The sequence below is a fragment of the Trachurus trachurus genome, assembly GCF_905171665.1.
Source record: "Trachurus trachurus genome assembly, chromosome: 23".
NCBI classification, from domain to species: Eukaryota; Metazoa; Chordata; class Actinopteri; order Carangiformes; family Carangidae; genus Trachurus; species Trachurus trachurus.
Window position 1 is genome coordinate 21743639 of NC_139912.1, and position 22817 is coordinate 21766455.

General features: G+C 41.8%; 1 protein-coding gene across 1 annotated transcript in view; it reads left to right on the forward strand.

The window, feature by feature from the left end:
* The window catches only part of large1 (LARGE xylosyl- and glucuronyltransferase 1), a 158827-nt gene that overhangs the window by 62283 nt on the left and 73727 nt on the right, over nucleotides 1-22817 (forward strand). Inside the window, exons 3-6 of the mRNA XM_083999601.1 lie at nucleotides 3953-4251; nucleotides 9619-9701; nucleotides 20466-20589; nucleotides 21950-22121. Of these exons, the coding sequence (XP_083855727.1) occupies nucleotides 3953-4251; nucleotides 9619-9701; nucleotides 20466-20589; nucleotides 21950-22121 (678 nt within the window). The remainder of the gene's footprint in view (nucleotides 1-3952; nucleotides 4252-9618; nucleotides 9702-20465; nucleotides 20590-21949; nucleotides 22122-22817) is intronic.

Consider the following 22817-nt stretch of genomic DNA (forward strand, 5'->3'; position numbering starts at 1 on the left):
CCTTCGGGGGGACGACCGGGTCGTCGAGTGGCGCAGTGGGTTAAGCAGGCGCCCCATATATTGAGGCTATAGTCCTCGTGCAGGTGGCCCTGGTTTGAATCCCACATCGGACGGCCCTTTCCTGCGTGTCATTCCCCCCCTCTCTGCCTCCCTATTTCCTGTCTCTCTCAACTGTACTGTCAAATAAAGGCATGAAAAAGCCAAAAATATATACATGGCACTGGTACAGTCTCCACTGAACACATAGAACCCAAGAAGAGTGGTGCGGTGGTCTTCTCCCAGGGATTCTGCAAGCTCAGAGATGTTGAGAAGCTTCCTGGATCTTCACACTGTAGGGGTCTGATGAAGTCAGCTTTAGCAGCCTTGCCCACAGCTTCTGCTTGTACTGTAACACATCCATCTCAACATCAGTGGGGACAGATGCACCGGAAGCCAGGCAGTAGTAGTATTGCAGAATCCCTGGGAGAAGACAACCGCACCACTCTTCTTGGGTTCTATGTGTTCAGTGGAGAAGACTGTACCAGTGCCATCAAAGGGAGAAGGAAGGTGGGGCCCTTGAAGAAGAATCCCCGATTTCACGTATTCAGACAACTCAGTGACTGCTAGAGTGTCAAGCCTGAGATGCTGAGGCAGTTGGAGCAATTCACCTGTCTGATGTCTGGACAGAGTTGTGAGTCTTCAGTGGATGTTGTCCGTGCCAAGTTGCTACGCAACATGGTGGGGGAGGACAAGAAACTCACTTGCAAGTCTAAGGTTGACCTGGCTCACCTTCCTCCATGCCACTCTGCTCTGAAGCCACATGCCCGACGTGTGAACTACCGTGTCGCCTTGTACTAGCGAGCTGATGAACCTATTCTGGAAAAACCAAAACCCTATGATGAGGGGCAGGGATGGATGAAGACTGATGAAGGAGTGTTGAAACCGGTGTGGTCCTGTGGTCCTATCCTACCAACTTCACTGGTTGATCTCCTTGACACTGGGGAGCATGAACAGGAAGAGGAGGAGAAAGAGGAAGGAGATGATGAGTTTAACTTTGAAGATTTCAGTGAAAACGATGATGAGTGATGAATAGTAGAGAACCATTTACCTGACTGTTTATCTGGCATGGGAAAGAGAAGAGTGGTCACATCAAGAAGAGTTCTATTATGATGTTTGATCCAAATAAACCTTGGTTAAACACACAACAACCTCTGTCTAGACACCTTATTTGGTATCTCCAATATTGGCGTCTTGTAATTGGTAAAAGGGTTAGGTTTGCTTACTAGCATGCCACCAACATGTGATCACTTTATGAATAGTTTTATTGTGATCTCTGACCCCCAAAACATGGGTCTAGACACCTTATTTGTTCAGATATCTGCAATATTGGCTGAGATATAGTGAAATTAGGTTTTTTCGATAATGGCGGCACTAATTTGCATAAAAATGATACATGGGACATTCTGACAACTTTTTAACATAGCTCATCATTTTCTACACATTTTTTCCAATCTAGAAACACTGGTTAGAAGTATATTTCCGGGGGGTGCATGATACCCCCCTCTTCGTACTAGACTAATGAAGTTTATTGGCATTTTCTCTGTAGGTCTGTTAGGTCTGTAGGGATATTCACACGGGTTCATGTCGAAAAGTCGACCAAGACTCTCCCAGTTGGGTAATTGGTTGTTGTCAGTTGACAGATGGTGTCATACTGGAAACCCATGTTTTCCTCCAACACTGATCAATACGTGTAATGTGAGCTCTAATGCCTCTGCTCTCCTGCCATACTGTAACAAGAAGAGGTCTCCAATGCCGTCTGTTTCCCCCACTGAGATCTTCACTGGAGAACCCATTGTAGTCTTTAATGATCTTCAACCAAGGCCTCTTCCTTCCCACCCACCACCACCACCCTCCCCTTTGGGAGCCGAGGTTCCTAAGATGTAGCGGTGGAGGCTGCGGAGCTTCGTCTTCATCTCAGAACATCCATCTCTGCCTCTCCGCAGGCCTCAGAGCTGCTTGTTCATATTTGAATCAGTCGGCGAAGAGGAGAGGAAATTGCTACTGACTTGGATTAGATACAGAGTTCCACGGCGCACGGCCGCCCTGCTCTGACAGTATCGATCCAAAAGATATCTCCGTGCTCCCTCGTCTCGCGATCAACCCTTTGATGCAACTCCTTAAATGTAAACCACCCCCCAGACCCCCACTCTCTGATTTTTCTCACATCTCTCTATTTAAGGGAATTTTACCATAGATTTAATACAGTTTTATTTGTTTTTGATGAAAGCACAAGAAGAACTAGTTTCCAAAGAAGACAGCGGCTGCATTAGAGAGAGTCTAAACAAAGAATGTGCTGCCAACACCCGCTGGGATTCTTTTCATGCTCAAATTTAACCTGCAGTTTAGAGACCTGTGGTTTCCGTCTGTAGAGTATAACTTCATGTGAAGACAGTGGAGTTCCAGTCAGTCTATCTATGCAACTGAACTTTCAAATATAATAATTTGCCTACACAGTAGCACCTCTCCCATATATAAAAATGCCGTCCAAGGGATTTAGTCATTTTTGGGGTAAAGCAATTTGGCCTCCGAGGTTACACAGACACAAAAACCACTGAGTGATTTGATGCCAACAGATAAATAACTTAATTTTCTGATAAGATCATGCTTTAAGATGTGGCCCATTATCATAGATCAATTAAAAATGCTGCTGACAGCATTTTGTCATCATTTGAACTGATGAAAGTGACTGACTATGATGAAAAACATGAAGCTGCCGCTGGTACATTTGTGTGCTACACTACTCTTTGCTCATAAGACAGAGAGAGCGGAGTGGTGGGGTAGAATTGTGTTAAGCTGACTCAACTTGGCTCAATAATGTGAAATATTTTCATGGATATACACAGACCTTTGTCAGACTTTACATACTGTATTATTTATAACCATCAAATTAAGTCTTTTCTTTTTTTTTAATGCAGGCACAATAACCCAGTATTTGAAATAAACATGTATTTGCTTGTTTGTTGGTATAAATTTGATTTAAAGGGATAGTTCACCCAAAATTGAAATGTCACTCATTATCTACTCACCCTCATGTCGACTAAGGGCTGGGAGAAGTTTCAGAGTCCTCCGTGGCTTCTCTGAGTTACAGGGGGTCTCGGCGTAGCAGTGCATGTCCATATAATGGTTGCAAATGGATACCAACTGTCTTCGTAACAAAAAGACAAACCAAAAAACATCCAAATACATCCATGCTGCTCGTATGTAATGTCCGTCTTGTATTGAAGCCCCAAAATGCGTAATTGTCCCGAAAAAAATTAAATAGGTCTATATTTGTCAAATTCAAATTTGGACGAACTGGGAAGAGGACAGACCCTGGTTTGTCCAAATTTGACGAACCAGGAAGAGGAGCTTCTGCTACAAACAAGCTTGAAATATAGACTTATTTAATTTTTTTCGGGACAATTTCGCATTTCGGGGCTTCAATACAAGACGGACATTACATACGAGCAGCATGGAGGTATTTGGATGTTTTTTGGTGTGTCTTTTTGTTACGAAGACAGTTGGTATCCATTTGCAACCATTATATGGACATGCACTGCTACGCCGAGACCCCCTGTAACTCAGAGAAGCCACGGAGGACTCTGAAACTTCTCCCAGCCCTTAGTCCACATGAGGGTGAGTAGATAATGAGTAATTGGAGAAATTTCAATTTTGGGTGAACTATCCCTTTAATGTTGTTAAAAAATCTGAATCATACTGTCAGTTACAGACATATCAGATTGATGCTGCAGCATAAAATGACCCAATAGAAGAATTTATAGACCATATTACTTTCTTATGTGTTAATCAATCCATTGCAGAAACAATAGAGAGGAAAACATATTTAATAGTGCGAAACTTGAGTGAACATCAGCTTCATCAAGCTGTAGTCGATCCTCGTGTTAAATCCATTTCTCCCTGCTCTGCTCCACAGTGAAGCCCCTCCCGCTGTCTCCGCTGGAGGTCCAGTCGTCAGCGCCGGTGGGCGGAGCGGGGGAGCGGCAGGCCCTGGAGCTGCGGGTCCGGGCGGTGGAGGAGGAGAACCGGGCGCTGCGCCGGGAGCTCAGCCGGCCCCCCAGGAGCCCGTCGGCGCGCCTCCCCAACAGCAGGCACCGCGGCAACCAGAGCCGGACCCATTCGGAGGAGGGCACGGGCGACAACGAGGGCCAGAAAGCCGCCACGCTGGGGAACAGCTCGGACTGCGTGCAGCAGCCAGCGGTGGATAAATGCGAGGTGAGACATCTAAAGACAGCGTTTCTGTCATGAGATTAAAACTACAAAACGTGATCATTTGGCAACACATCACTCAAAGTACTCCTCTGTGGGAACACAGTACAAGAGGAAGGAGGTTTCCATGGCTTTTTGAATCCACTAAATGACCGCAGACACAGATGTAAGTGACTGTTGCTGTTGCTTATTTGCCAACATACATGCAAGCACTGGCAGAGTTTCAGCAGGCTAATATCAGCCCCAGCCAGTTTAATGGCCAGGCTTTAGCAGGCAATTACAGGTTAATGATGATATTCTGTTTTCCCTGTTGTCAACAAATCCCATGCTTGGCACCATACCAACCATGAGTGCATCCTATAGACAAATACTGTGAGTTTATCAGAGCCTGATCTTGAGCTTTTAATCTAATCCTTTTTTTTGTAATTGATATTAAAATCACATATACAATCACATAGTTCAAAATTTTGGCAAATTGGCCCATTGCCATAATCCCTATAGTTTTAGGAGTAGGTTCATTCGCAAGCTATTTTTAGAACGGCGGAGCAGAGCCGTGAGCTGCTCAGAGCTACGCTACGGAGGCTAATGGGATGTCTTGGTTTTCCTCATCAAACTCTTTAAATACACAATCCAACAACTCCAAAACGCTCTTATGGACATGTTGTGACCTGCACATTCACCACGCTATGAGATAATAACGGAACGTTACCAGACAGAGTTGTTTCCGAGGTAAATTCATGCAAAACCGCTGATGTGCGTTCCCGTTGGGGGCAGTTTTTTGGCAAGCAGCCTCAAAATCAACTCTGTCTCATAACGTTCTATTATCTCATAGTATGGTGAATGTGCAGGTCACAACTTGTCCACTCAAGCGTTTTGGAGTTGTTGGATTGTGTATTTGATGAGTTTGATGAGGGAAACCAAGACATTTCATGAGTCTCCGTAGCGTAGCTCTGAGCAGCTCACAGCTCTGCTCCGCCGTTCTAAAAATAGCAATTAAAGGTAACAAATCTACTCCCAAAACTATAGGGATGGCAATGGGCCAATTTGCCAAAATGTTGAACTATCCCTTTAACTCAATTCAATTCACACTGTCCTGCAGGTAGACATACCCAATCGCTCTGTTGAGTTCCAAATGCAAAGTAATCCGCTATAAAATAGTCCCCCAAAAATGCTTTATTTCTGTGCTTCAGATTAGATTGATGAAAAGCTACAGTGTCCAGCTGTTGAAGGGAATAATTTCAGCTCAGTCATAATACCAGAGGGTTAGGAGCTAGGAATTATTATTAGTGACAATAAGAAAAGTATAGAAGAACACATAATCTGTCTTTTACGTAAGTGAAATTGAGGTTCAGTAGTTCAAACCACAGGCTGTCTATCCAAATTTAAAACTTGGACATGCAGAAGACCAGCTTGTGTTTTTTAAGTTATCTTCTCCATGGTGTCTTCCATGGCAGTGCCAGGTTTTATCTCTCCCATGAGCAGCTGACTGAGACTGATTTAGTTTTTCTGGCAACATGTTCAGACTTGAGTCACAATACGTTTCTTTGATTAATAAGTGAAAATTGAGTGTGATAAGCCCATCACCTGCTGAGCTGAGTCAGACTGTCGGATGCACCTCAGCTCATTGTCGGTGTAGTAACTTGATGACAGCTGTCTCACTCATTCAATACAACGCGTTTGCTCTGTGATGCAGCACCACTGCCTGTTTTTCCTAAGGCTTAATAAACCTAGAACCTAAATAAAGTTGATTTAAAAGTAAATAAATGTAATAAATTCCTCAGATGACAGGTGCTTTTTAGGTATTTAGGTTCTCTCTACTTTGAACCACCAGGAAATCCTAAAGCAGGACATGAGTGGAGGACAATGCTTGTTTTCCAGTTGATAGAAAAGTGAAGTCCACTTATTTAAAGGGATACACCAACATTTTTTTTTTTTTACGTGTCTTGCCTCACTCCCAAGTCCATGACAAGCAGATAGACACCATCCTTTCGACTGTGCGTGCAGTAAAGAGGTAGAGCCTGTATCGCCTGTAATTAGCTTAGCTCAAACGCTGGAAGGCTGGAAGTGTATCAGTAGTGTTAGCCTGCCTCCACCTAAAGTCAGACACTCTTCAGCAACTCTAAACGGACCGATCTTCGTCTCAGAGCTGACATAACTCTCCGGTAAGGCATCTTGAGCGGTCAAATGGCGGTAACAGGACGAGATCGGTCAAAACGGAGGGTTCAAGCAAAGACGGTTTATTTTGGTTCAAGCTAGCTACATCGAGGGTAGGTTAGCTTCCTATTTCAAAGTAAAAGCATTTCTGTTTGTAAAGGGCAACGGGTGTTTTATTTTGTGAAAGTAACCAGAAGTGCGTTGGTCACATCAGCTAGCTTGAGTAGCGCCGAATTCGTCCGAACAAAATTGTAAACAGCTGGTATTTAGACAAATTAACGACACACTGCTGATCTAAACGGCTACTTTCTCACCTAAAAATGTTTGAAATGTCGATAAAGTGATATATTTACGGAGTTTAGAGCTAAAATGAAATCAGCTTCTGACTGTTGATTTTGGCTCGGGTAGGAGGCAGGCTAACACTACCCATACACTTCCAGTGTTTGAGCTAAGCTAATTACGGGCGATACGGCTCTATCTCCCTTGTTACTGCACGCACAGTCGAAAGGATGGTGTCTATCTGCTGGTCATGGACTTGAGAGTGAGGCAAGACACGAAAAAAAAATGTTGGCGTATCACTTTAACAAAGTGAGTCTCCAGGTGTTGGACGTCCCAGCACTAGGCTACAGCATACATGAAAACAAGTTGTATAAAGCCTCTTGTGTCTCAAGAGGGAGCTGTGTGAAGTCTGATAAATGTCCTCAAGTGAGGCCACTTGAGTCAGCACTGGTTATTTCTGAAGAATGTATGTTTGAAAAAGAAAAAAAAATCCCCACCAGGTTTGAAAGAAGAAGAGAACAGAGAATAACGATCTGCTGCATCCATTTCAATCCTTTTCTTATTTTATATAACGGTCCGTCAGTCGGCCGGCGCTGGAGGGTTCAATGCTAAATCTGTGCACTTTTAAATAAGCATAAATGGTTTTACCAGTAATGGTGCTGGTACAATAAAGGGATAGAAGGAGGGCAGGATGGAGGCATTTAAGTAAATCATAGATGGGATTTTATTTGATTAAAAGTGCACAGTGTGTAATTTACTGACAAGAGGACAGAGAGCACCCAGAGTGGGTGAGTCAGTGAGTTGGCCTGGCAACAGAAGAAGTTCCACTCACTTTTGATGAATGTATTATGAACATTTGAATAAAGACGACTTGGGAACACCTACATAATACATTTTCACATCTCTTTAGAGCTGAGATGAAGAATGCAACAAGGAAAACATGAGCTCCAGGGCTGAATCTCCTCCACACACACACACACACACACACACACATTCTCATTGGCAGGTGTGTATGATTTGAGTGTAGTGCTCTGAAAAGGAATATGCCCTCAGATGGTTTCTTATCAGCACCGTCTACTTTTCTCCCACATCAGCTGTCACTCACACAGTTCTTAGCCATGTATTGTTCAGAAGGCAGTGGACTGCGGGGGAGTGAACTCCTTCAGGTGCTGGGGGGAGTTGGGTAGGGGGGTGGGGGGTGTGGCAGTCAGACTGGAGCATCCTTCCAGTGGTGCTTGAGGACGACCCTTGTTCATTTGGATGGTTGGCCCCCACTGCCCTAGTCCAGACCCCCTGCAGGGAGATTACTGTAGAAGCTCTCAGAAGATACATGTGGAGTTGAAACATGTCCATCAGTCATACAAGGTGAAACTGAGGAGGGAACCAAACCATAAAAACAAAAAAACTAAAAAAGTTTGGAGTGATGCAACATATATTGCCTCAGAGGGGTGTTGTAGAAATGAGCAGATATGGTACTTCATGCAAAGCAATTTAACAAAGCAAATAATTTGTTACACTACAAATTATACTTTTATATAGTTGCAGATTCCATTCCAAATGTTCCAGTGGCTGGTTTTTGTTTCACTTTCAAGTAAATCGTTCAGATAATTGTTATGTTGAAAAATAATGAAAGTAAGAACCGGCGTTTTTCCTTGAAACCCCTCGAATGGAACCACTACAAAGAAAATCCTAAGGGAGGTTTTTTAACATCCAATTTTCTCACGATAGTGACTCACCGATCCCCAAATACTGTATGTTTCATACCAGGGATAAACAGGACTGGAGTGTGTGTGGCTGGAAGGCAATACTTAACTTGATACTCCTATGGTTGATCATAATTCTTCTTTTGTTGTCTGATGTAAGATGATGGATGGATGGATGGAAGGATGGGTGGATGGATTGATGTCTGGATTAATAGATGGAATGATGGATGAATGCATTGATTGGATACATGGATGGATGGATGTCTGGATTGGTGGATTGATGGATGGATGTCTGGATGGATGTCTGGATGGATGGATGGATGGATGGATTGGTGGATGATTGCATGGATGGATGGATGTCTGGATTGGTGGATGGATGGATGGATGGATGGATGTCTGGATTGGTGGATTGGTGGATTGATGGATGGATGGATGGATGTCTGGATTGGTGGATGGATGGATGGATGGATGGATGGATGGATGGATGGATGGATGGATGGATGGATGGATGGATGGATGGATGGATGGATGGGTCCAGACCAAGGGGGCAGTTGTCGGTCTGAGGAGTGAAGCTCACTTCCCCGTTCAAAAAACTGTAATCCCCTCGGCTGTCGCTGGGGGCTGGCTCCAGAAGGGAGCAACTCCAACTGAGCCCCATGTTAAAATAGCCGATTTTACAGCTTAAAAAAACATATTTACAGCCTGGTACATTTCATTTTTTTGGTCTCAACCGATAGTTTCTACCCCCGCACACACTCTGAGGGGGGTGAATTTTTTTTAAACTCTACCGTTTTACTATTATTAGGTTTAAAGTTCTGGCCAATTAGGTCGCAGAACCGTTGAGTGACAGGTCCGGCGACCGCTGCTACGAGGCCAGTGGGCGGGCTCTCGGCCGGCCAACGGCCGCACCGCTCCAAATATGGCAAGTAGAATCCAACATGGCGCGGCTCAAACCCCCGTAGTAGCGGCACAAAACAGACTCCCCAAAACCAATGGGTGACGTCACGGACGCTACGTCCATTCTTTTTACAGTCTATGGTCCAGACTTGTGCCAATCACAGTCCCAGCCCTTTTAACCAGTCCCCTTGTGTTCAGGTCAGACATCATACTGCCCCAGTAGACGGCAGTATAAAAACCCCTCTTTGGTAAAAAATAAAACCAAAATAATTAGTCTAACCTGTTTTTCTTTTGTATCTCATTATATCCCTGCTAATCTGTCTCTCGTATTTCTCCACAGACCATCCACGTGGCCATCGTATGTGCGGGTTACAATGCAAGTCGAGATGTGGTGACGCTGGTCAAATCAGTCCTTTTCCACAGGTACAGTTCTGCTCTTTTTTCCTTCATACCCTCCCTACTGTACACCAACATTGTCTCCTTTAAGTTACACTTACAAACTAATATACAACAGCAAATACAAGTTGGGGGTAATCCCAACAGGATTCCATTTTCTTGGAGCGCACTGAGAAAATGTTGTTAAGTGATATCTGGAAAGCAGTTTGAATGTTGATCGTGGACGTACTGACCACATGCAACACTGTTCTCAACAAATATCCATTACCTTAAGACCCTGGTACAGTTTGAGGTTTAGTTTCAGAAGTGGGGGCACACAAATTACCTCAGCTGGATCTTTTATGCCACAGTTATTTAATGTCTGCTTTGTAAGATAGATCCATCTTGCCAAAAAAAAAAAACTTACTTACCTGTCAAAGGTGAGCAAACTTTATTCTTTCTGAGAATTTAGCCTGTAATTTAAAAAAATACATCATATTTTTACATCCCAAAACAAACAAACCAAAAAAATAATATGCAGAGACAGTGAGTTAATAGTGTCAGACCTGCAGAGTGTCTCCTGCTCTGCTTCGTCTCTGTATGATCCTAACAACCTGCAGCAACACAGTAGGGAAGTGTGTGTGTAGCCTGTGAGCCTAAACTCAGGACTAAAGAAATAAGGGCTGTAAAGCAGCATGAAGCTACTGTGAGCACACGGCACTGCAGCACACAGTCAGGGTTAGATCATGGTCTCTAATCCTGAAAAAGTCTTGCAGTGGGAATTTAGGTGTCCACTCCACTGTCACTTTTCACACTCACCAAATGACCAGCAGCATCCGACAACCTCAACCACCTCACTGCAGCTCAGGTCAGGTAAATTAATGCAGTTCATTTATTCACACACATTTGTCATGAATAGGGATGTTTGGATTTACTGGTATTGACGATAAATGTTATAAGACAATGAAATATTGCTGTCACATTAATAATACACACATGATGGAGGCTGCCCTCGAAGCTCACCTGCCAGAGTGCATACATGTGTAAGCCTGAGTGCTCACCACACACAGTGGCCTGCTATCCCTATATTAATAAAAAGATAAATAAATTAAAAAATTAAAAAAATCTCCTGAAGGATGAGAGAGACGGGCCTCCACTCACATTATTTACCGTAGGAGCACTTAACTGTTAAACAGCGTGAAACATCACTTGATGTTCGATGTGTGCCATTAGTCTTATGTAAACATGAATAATGAATGGTTTATTATGCGTCGGAGATAGAGGGTCCATTAGTAATCAGCCAGCGTTGCATTCAGCATCATCGCCTCCAAGAGCCCCACTTGTTAATTAGCTCCGAAGTTGCAGGTGAATTAATCATAAGTGCAATTATAATTTAATTTTATATCGATAGAAAGTCGGCCGTAAGTCCTGCTGACAGAGACAACCTCAGACTCTGTCGTTTTACTTCCTTTGTTGTGGCCAGAGACACTTAATCAGGACACCACCTGATTTTTTATGATTTGACTCTGGCTGAAAAAACATGAGATTTCTGTCAAGTTAAAGATATTCTCTCTAATAAAACAGTAGGGGGTCCTGCGCAAAATTGAGCGTAACTAACTTGAGCTTCTTTTTCAGAATTCAAACTTTTTTTGTAATTGATCCAACTAGTGAACATTTAACTCTTTGAAACCTTCAGAAGCAATTTGCATTAAAAATGATATCTCTTTAACATCAGAACACGTCACAAACTTATTCCATTTGGTTATATAATTTCCCCATTTGATCTCATATACACATAGATCTTCAGCTAAGCCCGGTAATATATATTTTACATATTCAGACAGGCAGCTAATGCAGCACGATCCAGATCAGTCAAAAAATAATAAAATAAAACTGTTCAAAATTAACTTTTTATGTGTGAATCTACTGTGAGTAATAAAAAGATAATGAAGAGAATCTTAAATATCCTGACAGTTGTAGAAGACTAGCCTACAGTACAAGAAGCAGTTTGAAAGTGAGAGGATGCCATGATCGACCGTCTGAAATCAATTGACTTTTTATCTGCAACTTCATATTGTGATGAGCACCTCCAGGTGTGAGATGTTGATATGATGTATTGTACAGAGACTTGTACAACTCATTTTCCAAAATACCAAATCCAGTTATTAGCTTTTGTATACATCCAGTAACATTTTTGATTAAAAAATAAGACAGAATGTCCCACCAGAATTGCTATTATGATTGTATACACTTATTGAAAAAACCTTTAGGTGCCTTCAGATGCACTCAAAACAAATGGAGATTGTGTATAACTTTTGTTTTTCATTAAAGGAAGCCGATGTTGTTTAGTGCAGGCCAAATGCCAAACAAGCCCTTTTCTGTGTTTCTGAGAATAAGTCATTACACTGTGAGAGTGGAGGTAAAGCAAACAACCTGAGTTCAGGTCAAATCCCCAGATATGGGTTATGATTTCGGGTTTACAAAATAAGTTATGTTTAAAGTGTAAAGGGAATATAACTCCTCTCTAAAGTGTGACTCATGCAGTGGGTGGAGTTTGAAGATTTCCATCCAATTCAACAGACTTTTTTGTTGACTCTGGCGAAAAAGAAAGTTAGCTTACAATAGTAACGGGAAAAGCAGGCACCGAGGCACTCTGAATTATAAGTTATACATAATAAAAATCCTATATTGTTGCTTTATCACACATCTGACGTGTTTTTACCTGGTTCCATGCAGCACTCCCGCTCCTCTCAGACGTTATTTGTTGGGGGACAGGTGACCAGCAGCATAGCTAATGTGCCAACAACTCCTGCAGGCTGTGTTTAATCAGAGGGGATATTCAAATGTTGACTCGCTGTTGTTCTGCATCCGAGCTCCCCCATATGCGCGCGGAGAGAAGCCCGAGGTCGTCCTGCTGTCTGTCATCTAACAGCGTGGGGATTCCTGCTGGATGACTGAAATGACGGGACACGGGACATTGATTGTCAAACCCGGTGCGAGACGACCTGCAGCTTTTATCAAATACTCCCCCCAGAACCCTCCCGCAGGCTCTATATCTTCCCCTATATTGTGAATTTGTAATATAATATTGAATATGCTATAAATTCCCAGTGATACCAGATAAATCATGCGGCGGTCCATTCTTTTTAGTCACCGTGCCGCCAGTTAATTTCCAGCGGTGCTATGTTGTTTAGCGTGCGCTGTAAATCATATATTTGCCATCAGTTCATCTCTTTCCTCGGTAATGGAGAGCCCTGTAGAATTGCTCATTGTGTGACTGATGCTCCTCCATCTGAGAAATGGCCTTTTTCTGCCCTATTCAGTCAGACTGCGGGGGCCTCTCATCATTCCGATGTGTCCAACAGCAGCTGTACGTGTCCTGTCGGGATAATCCACGACCGCATCAGTCGTCTTTTCAAAAAAAGCTTTTCAATGAGCGATGTCTCTTCTTTGTCAGAGGAGGCGGTCGGAGTAACAGTGTTGTTACAGTGCGACAAAAAGAACCTCTTAGGAGGAGGCCGCTGTGAATCGTTGGAAGTACAACGTGTCGCAATTCGTATCTTATCTCATCTCCTCCCGGGTCGACAGTGGTTTGTTTTAACCTTGACTACTTTCCTTGTGTATTCAGACAATGGTGGACCAGATCAGCAAACAGCTTTATGGGTAAATTGAGCTGTGTTTCCACTGCAGGAACTACGTGTTCTTAAACATGTTCTCTCTCTTGATAATGATCTCCTGACTTGATGTTCTGGAGTGAGGCTTTTGCCCAAAACACTTAGTCAAAGTTTCACTTTTCACCAATCACATAGACTCTGAATGGGTCTGTCTTATCTCTCTACGACCTTCCCTTCCCGAGTTACTCTTCAAAGGGCCAACTCAACTTGTGGCTGAAAATGTCAAAGTGCCAACTCCACTTGTACATATGGGACCAAAAATAAGGTACTTCAATATGGGTACCAATCGACTCCAAATGGCTTGAAACGTGCTCCTAAACATGTTCTTGAGTGAAGCTTTTGCCCAAAACAGTCAAATTTTCACTTTTCAGCGATCACATTCTGAATGAGTGAGGCTTTCTCGTCTGTAGCTCTGCAACGGAAGGCCTACAGACTTGGAAGTGTGATCCGTCTGCCATAATTGGACCACGCTGATCTCTCATCTCCCTACGACCTTCCCTTCCTGAGATGTTCCTCAAACTGCCAAGTCAACTTGTGGCTGGGAATTTTCTGAGGCAGGGGCCCTTAGTCCATGCCTCCAGCAGGAAACGCCCCCAAAGGACAATCTCCAGCAACTTATGGGGCTAAAAGCGTCCCTGCCTCAGTGTACTCCGAGCGGCCCTGAAAAAATCCTGGGTGGGGCTCGAGGTTTACTCGGTGCTGATTGGGTATACTTAGTGTTGTTAGACCAAGGCTAATCTTTGACCACATTTTCAAGGTCTTGGTTTGACCATGACCAAGGTCTTGTCTTGGAATCAACCGTTTTAAGACTACATTCATTGACCAAGACCTTGACCTTGGTCTTGACTTGGTCTCGACCCCCTCAAAGTTTTGATCTTGTCTTGGTCTTGGTCTTAACTTGGTCTTGGGTTAGGTGGTCTTGACTACAACACTAGGTATACTCAGAGCAGGATGTGACACCAACAGAAAGCACCAACATAAGCGGCATTTTTAAAACCCAGCATTATTAGAAAGCATCTACACTGCCAGAAAAAAAAACACAACAGCCAAACTTGTCCATGCCAAGGCCCAAATACTGTAGCATTAGCCTCTGGCTGGACCCCCTTTGCAAACCAATCAAGTTTTGGGGCTTGATTTTAGGTGCAAACTAATGGTCATGATTACATGAATGATATTTTGTCTGGCAGTCACTTACAAAGATGAGCATGGCAAATAAGGTTTCAACATGTTATATTATTATATTTTATAATAATACTCAAAATATAATAATTCGATTTTATTTTGTTATTTGCATTTGTTCTCATCTTCCCTCCAATTTGCTGAGCACCCCCTGTCGGCCCCACTTTGAAAACCACTGGTATAGACAACAATGGAAAACAACCTGCTTTTGTTGAGAACTAGTCAAAATGAGACGTTCAAAAAATAGCACACCCCAATGTCAGTCAGTGCTGTTCTGGTTTATTAATCCCCCACACGGATCGGAGTTGATGAACAGAAACAGAATCTCTATTGTGGGATCCGACTGATAAACACACTGGGTGAATCATCACAGACAGAGTTGCCTTTAAATGCTGCTACGTCTCCTTCCACAATGCAAACACTCGACCGGCTGGCGTAGCTGTGGAAATTGCTTAATGTGAACAGAAAACATCAAACAGTACGTGGTGCAGATAGTGATGCAACAATTCAACCGGTGGCACGTCGCTATCTGAGCTGGTTCTGATATGATTATTAATCTACTTTACATGATTCAGTGTTTCTGCTATTAGCAGTGTTTATTCAGTCGTGATGAGTCATGTTTTAGTGTTAGTCATTCTGGATAATGCTGCTTTATTTATGGATGGGTTATCCTATGTTACGGCATTATGCAGACAAAGTGTGAAGTGTCTGATGTGGTGAACTCATGTCACCTCCTGCTGGTTCCAACTCATTAATTCATGCCAGTTTTTTTTTTTCTTGACCTAAATTTACACTTTATTGTTTTTCTCTCCATTGCTTTAAAATGTGCTTAAATGTAGTTATATTTAAACAAAGCACAGTAAAGGACCGGATGGAGGACGGGCGCTGCATCTTCTTGATGACAAACATCCACTGAAGGAACTGCACACGCAGAAGTATGTCATTTAAATCAAATGGAAAGCGACAAAACAACCACAAAGATAACACAATAAGACCACGAAGAGACACTAAACAGAAACACAGGCTATAAAGATGAGCAAAACCACCAGAAAGAACAACAACAAAATGACCACAAAGGGATGCAAAACGATTACAGAACACAAGAGGAACAATGTGGATAAACAACTAGAACACCTACAGAGACAAAAGTGATTACAAAGAGATGCAAAACTACAACAAGATGCTGCGGTGTCGCTTATTCTTGTTTCCCGGGTGTTATTTATTTATTTATTCATTTTCTGTCTCTAACCCAGGACCCATTGGCTCATAATCCATCAGGTAATGACACATCACTGTACATTTTCAAACTACACAAATCCTGTAGGAGCCTTCATGATACAGCTCTGGAAAAAAATGAAGAGACCACTCCCAAAATGATCAGTTTCTCTGGTTTTACTATTTATAGGTATGTGTTTGAGTAAAATTATTTTTTTTTGTTTTATTCTATCAACTACTGACAACATTTCTCCCAAAAATGAAAAAATATATATTGTCATTTAGAGCTTTTATTGGCTGAAAATGACTAAACTAGTCTAAATAACAAACAAATCAAGTCTTTTCAGACCTTGAATAATAATAATAATGCAGAGAAAACATGTTAATATTTATTCCTAAACAACACAGCAAGAATATTTGAACTCAGGAAGAGTTTATAAATCAGTTTTTGTGGGATAATGTCAATGTTTAATCCCAGCAGTGGTTTTTATATAAAATCAGATGTGGTTCAGGTGATGACCTCATCATGTCTCATTAAGTAGAATGAGTTGGGTTTGTGTTGGTATTTAAAAAAGAAAAGAAAATAATGATTGTCATACATGTAGAGATGCTTTTAAGAAACATTTGTGAACGTGGTCTCTTATTTTTTTTCCAGAGCTGTACAGTACATGTAGCCGACAGGCTGAACGTGATGGTGTCTGTAATGAGGTCAGGATATGGAAATACTGCAGTTGATGTATTAAAGCAGCACGGTCTCCTGAGAGATTGGAATAAGGCTGGAATGCAGGGCCCTGACTTGAGATCAATGCATCCCCCAGTGGAAGTAACTCCCTCCCTGCATCGAGGTTCAGGACGGTCCTTCACCCCTGTCGTAGTCAATGTGAGCGCAATTAATCTAAATGCAAGTCCACTCTGAAAAGTCTACAGTGAATCAAGTTAACAATATTGCTAAGGCGGTATAAGATTGCAAGAAGCCCGGCTCTGGTTAAAGGGATAGTTCACGCAAAATTGAAATTTCACTCATTATCTACTCACCCTCATGTCGACTAAGGGCTGGGAGAAGTTTCAGAGTTATCCAGGGGGTCTCGGCATAGCAGTGCATGTCCATATGACGGTTGCAAATGGATACCAACTGTCTTTGTAACAAAAAGACACACCAAAAAACATCCAAATACCTCCATGCTGCTCGTATGTAATGTCCGTCTTGTATTGAAGCCCCGAAATGCAAAATTTTCCCGAAAAAAATTAAATAAGTCTATATTTCAAGCTTGTTTGTAGCGGAAGCTTCTCGAAGCTCCTCTTCCCGGTTCGTCAAATTTGGACAAACTGGGAAGAGGACAGACCCTGGTTCGTCCAAATTTTACGAACCGGGAAGCGGAGCTTGAAATATAGACTTACTTACTTATAGACAATTCCGCATTCCGGGGCTTCAATACAAGACGGACATTACATACGAGCAGCATGGAGGTATTTGGATGTTTTTTGGTGTGTCTTTTTGTTACGAAGACAGTTGGTATCCATTTGCAACCGTTATATGGACATGCACTGCTACGCCGAGACCCCCTGTAACTCAGAGAAGCCACGGAGGACTCTGAAACTTCTCCCAGCCCTTAGTCCACATGAGGGTGAGTAGAATGAGTGAAATTTCAATTTTGGGTGAACTATCCCTTTAAACCAGGATATGCTGTGTCATATTCTCCTAGTTATTGGCGTAATCCCATGATGCAGTGAGGGCCTTGTTGCCGCGGATATGAAGACCCTCTGTGTTTGTGCCGCGGCGGCTCTGACAGCTCGTATGAAGCCAGAGTTCCGACGCATTCTGACAGCTCCCAGCCTCCTGTGCTTATTGAGCAAACGCAGCTGACACATTCATTCCCAAAGTCATTCAGCGCCAGACGCCCCGGGGTGCTCACATCCTCAGTTCACTGTCACTGTTTCTTGACCTGGTTTGAATGTCCTGAATCCATTTCACACATAGACTGTGTGTGTGTTTGTGTGTTTGTGTGTTTGTGTATGTGCAGATGTAAGTTATGGTCATCTCTGGATGAAGTGTTGGCAGTCGTTGCTGGATAACAAATGACATATGTTATTGCTACCAGTACTACCAGTACCAGTACTATTATTATTATTATTACTATTATTATAATAACTAACATAGACAAAATAGCAATATGAATAATGCCATCACTAGTTATAGGTCGATATGTATATGTGTGTATGGATGTATATGTATATATATATGTATGTATATATATGCGTATGTATATATATATATATATATATATATATATATATGCGTGTGTGTGTGTGTGTGTGTGTGTGTGTGTGTGTGTGTGTGTGTGTGTGTGTGTGTATATATGTGAATGTGTATGCATATATATTTAATAGTATTATTACTTACATTATTATTATATAACCTTTAGTTATTCATAGCAGTGAAAGTGATTAAATTATACCCTTAGACCTATCATTGTAACACAGCTCAACTAGATATTACTCCCAGGACCTTCTACGCACTTTGATGATTGTAAGCACTTTATCATGACACGGTTGCACTTTTGTACTATCTGAATCTGTATTATTTATCTATTGTACTGTAAACTGACTGCTGCTATTTTATAACATGCTTTTGTTTTTATTTATTGTAATTTTTTTTTTTTTTGTACCAGGGAACATCTATGTATGGGACAGCGGATGTAAATTAGCCTGTGGCTACAATCCGGCGTGCTTACGATTGTTTTCGTCCATGAACTCGCATTGTCCCATTTTAAAAATAAATTGAATTGAATTATTAAAGGAGAGAGTTTATAAGATGTTGAACATTTTCAATCCTACAGCCAATATTATTCATGCTTCAATGCTTTTATCAAAGCTGCAAGAAAGAACTCTTCTTTTAATAAGAGTAAACTATGTCCAATGTGAAATTATGTCAGCTGTTGATTTCCAAAATATGACACAATGGTTTTATGAAAGCTGCATATTAAACCTAACTTTGTATTGGTAGTAGCTGAAAGCATACACAGTTTCTACACAGTCATTGTGGCCCAAAATAATTCATGATAATGACATCAATGTGATTATAATTAAAAATGAAAGAAATGATAATAATGGTATCAGTCAAATTCACCTTTAATCTTGTTTATGTTGTTCTGTTTCTTTATTGACAAATGAATTATACTTGATATGTGAGTACAGGGAGGTGGAGAGAAAGTGTGTGTAACCATGAGTGTACAAAACTGAAAAAAGGACAATAAAATAAGGCAACTAGATAAACTTATAAACACAAGATTCGCAAAGGCCCAACATCTGCCATCAATACAACTGAGACAGAATCACCGGTGAGAAGCACGGGATAGTGGATTCATGTGAGACCAAAGATGGCTGATAATTACTTTTTTAAAATATCGTGGGTATGTCAATATGAGAACACTGCAAATTGGAAATATGTTACATCTTACACCAAAATGATTTGCCCAAATTACAATTTAAATCAAGAACAATGTGCCCAGAGAATACACTGTAGATTGTAGATAAATACAGCTACCAATCTAGCCTGGCATGTCATTACAGCTTTTTGCACATTTTTTAATACATAATAATTTTCGATGGTCTGTGCAGCCACTTGTATTATAACATCTGGGGCTCTGCAAGAGTTTTGTCAAGTCTTAGAAAGATTCTACAGATTTTTTAACAGACTGTCTGTTATAAACTGAGGACAGGAGCGTCTAACATCATGAGGTTGCATTAAGGATTGTTTATACCTACAGAACAGGATGTCTAAGGTGCTTGACCTTCAGATTACTTTTAGTTTTACTAAAGTATGATGCTACTAAACAAATGCAAAATAAAATATTTGAGTTATTTTCTATTTCTCTTTGCCCTCCCTATTGTCTGTGGTTTTCAGCTCTGAGTCCAATGGTTACAGGAGAAGGCTCAGAAATAAATATTGTAATTAGTTTTTTTCAAGGATTTCTTTTTCAATTTTACTAAACAGCCGGTTGCTGCGTGACATTACACAAACAAGAGGAACTTGTGCTTTTGTCTGGGGCTATTTTCAGTGGTGGATTAATCTGCATTCGGCGTGGTACAGTAGGATGGTGAAGGAAAGTGTACAACAGTGCTGCATCTCGGCGTGTTTTTTGGATAACGCAGCTCTACTGGATCTCACAGAGGGATTGAATGCATCAGCCTTTGTACACTCAAACCTCTCAGTGGGATGCATTCACTGCTCGTAGGAATTTTTGATAACACAGAATAAGATAACACCTTCTCATTGTGGTTGCTCAGTTTCAGGATTTTAACATGTTTCCATGGCAAAGCAAAGATAAATAAATCCTGATGTACAATGTGAACAGTTGTAATCGGCAGCCACCTGCTTCAACCCTGGTTATTCAATGATATTTAATGATGAGCAAATCGTATGGACATAACTTAAAATACAATTTTTTAACTAACTTTTTTATTAAATGTTAGAATAAACCTTTGTCTGGAGACTGTAGATAAGTTAAAGTTGTTTTTCTAAATAATTATCCTCTCTAGCTAATCCTGACTAATTGTTCAGCCCTAATTCACACAGTTTTCCTGCATTTATAAAATAAATTGAAGCTCCTCTGTGGAGCAGCGGTGGAGAACTCCCTCTGTGAATGTGTTGGAGTTGAAGAAATATCTTGAGGGATGTTTCTATGAGAGAACACTGAACTTGTTTAACCGTTGGTGTGTGTGTGTTTGTTTTGTGTGTCTGCAGGCGGAACCCCCTACATTTCCATTTCATCACAGACTCCATCGCTCAGCAGATCCTGTCCTCCCTGTTCCATACCTGGATGGTTCCCGCCGTCAGGGTCGACTTCTACGACGCAGATGAGCTGAAGGTGAGAAACAACAGAGCCTCACTGACTCTGGATCAGTGGCGGAGCCAGAACAGAACGTGGCTAATGGGTACGCCTGAATAAATCCGGATGGGCCTGATTATTTTTGACATTAGAATCGCCATCAACTATTCTAAATGTTCAAGAAGATAAAAACCACAACCAAACTTTTTAACTCATTGAGTGCCAGCCCTTTTATAAAATGGTCAGTGCCATGTGCCAGCGTTTTAGGGCATTTTGAGTAATATTTCAAGACCCAGAGAATATTTTGTACTATGACTCTGAAAACACCAAATAGCTCAAAGGAAAGAGGAGACTCTATTTAACTAGGGGAAAAAAACATTTGTTTGTACCTTGTTCCATTCTTGATATGTTGAATAGAGCCTGGTTGCACCAAAAAGACCTGAGAAAGCTGAGCTGAGAAAAATACATTTTTGTGAAAGAGAGTCTCTCAAGAAAAACAGTGATTTATCCGTTTTAATTTTGGCTTCAAAAACATGTAAGATATCTGAAAATTTCATTTCACATGTTTTTTCAAGCTCTGAATTAGCCGTTCATATCATTCATATCTCCATGGAGCGGGTAAGCTCGGTGCTGCTGCCATGTGGTGTCTCCATGTTTTTACGTTCAGTGGCAGCGTGACGGTAGGAAACCACGGAAACTCAGCGGAGACACCGGAGCTGTCGGCTCAGGTGGAGGTGGCGTCTGTGAAAAGTCACCGCGGTAACGCAGTGAGGAGGAATGGAGCGTTACACTGATGCTGCATTCACCTGCAGTCGGGCAGACGGCCGTCGCTAACAAACCAGATGTAATTTTAGTCACAGAAGTCCAGAGAAAGACGGTAAAACGTGGGTCAGGTCAACAATACCACATCGCCATGACAACATATTGTCACGTGTATTGTTTTGCCTCGTGCTGACGGACCACTTGTTTACATAGAGGCTTGTTTATGCCGTTACGTGCAGTGGCTGTCGTCCGTCTGCCGTCTGCCCAATTTCAGGTGAATGCAGCATGAAAAATACGATTGAGTTGCTTGCAATATACAACCGCAACGCTAGATGGGAGGAATTCCTACACAATGTACCTTTAAGCAAATTATTTAAAAAAAATATAGGCTATTTTTTTTTTTTTTGTGATTTTTTTTCCCCCATGAATCTCATTGGGTGGGCAATCTGTCACTCTGCGTGGGCCTGTGCCCATCAAGGCCCACCCATAGCTCCGCCCCTGCTCTGGATTCTCTCCCAGAGAAGTTTATCTGAGAAGTTCTGATCTCTGTAAAAACAACTTTATGAACGATGTTGTGCGAGTTACACATTTTTAAAAAGTCGATTTAACAGCAAATGATCTCGATCCTGTGTTTCAGTCTGAGGTGTCATGGATCCCTAACAAACATTACTCCGGGATCTACGGTTTGATGAAGCTGGTGCTCACCAAGACGCTGCCGTCCGACCTGCAGAGAGTCATCGTCCTGGACACGGACATCACCTTCGCCACGGACATCGCTGAGCTCTGGGCCGTTTTCCACAAGTTCAAAGGTAATACACCTCCTGCTTTCCTAATTCTGTGCAACCTTACATGAATATTATATTTCATCAAGGATTTGACCCAAAATTGGTTTGTAAAGGCTGTTTTGTCCTGTAGCTGAAACATGACAGGCCATCCTCATGTTGATAAATGAGGTAATTTCTTATAGTTTGATTATGTAGGTTGTTTTCCAGTGCTGACACAGTGTTGAAACTAAGTGTGGAGATCTGGTCAGGCTAACATTAATTTGTTTTATGTGATATTGTATGGAGTATATAGTTTTCCCCTGATGGTCTCAGTCCACTTTTGCCCAATGGCCTCAAACTTTTAATTTCTTTGCTAAGGTGGCGCTTGTGTTGGAGTCTGTGCTATAAGCTGGTTCTGTATTACTAAGCCAGAATTACCTAGTGTTGCTCATTTTTGGCAGACTGGAAGAGAGGCACTGAGGTGTGAGCAGAAACACCACCATGCACACACACAACACACATTTGGATGTTTCCAGAAAGTCTGGCCCGAGTCCTCCACAGAGAAACCAGTCCACATGGCTGAGTCCTCAAACGGAGCTAATAAGTTGCTTGATCGCGTGTGAAATGTGAAGATTTGCTATTTTTCAATGCAATGATTATTTTACTGGTTGTCGGTCAAAGGAAACCAAACGGACCGACAGACATCAGCTTGGACGCTGGTGTTTTTTTAATTTAACTTTG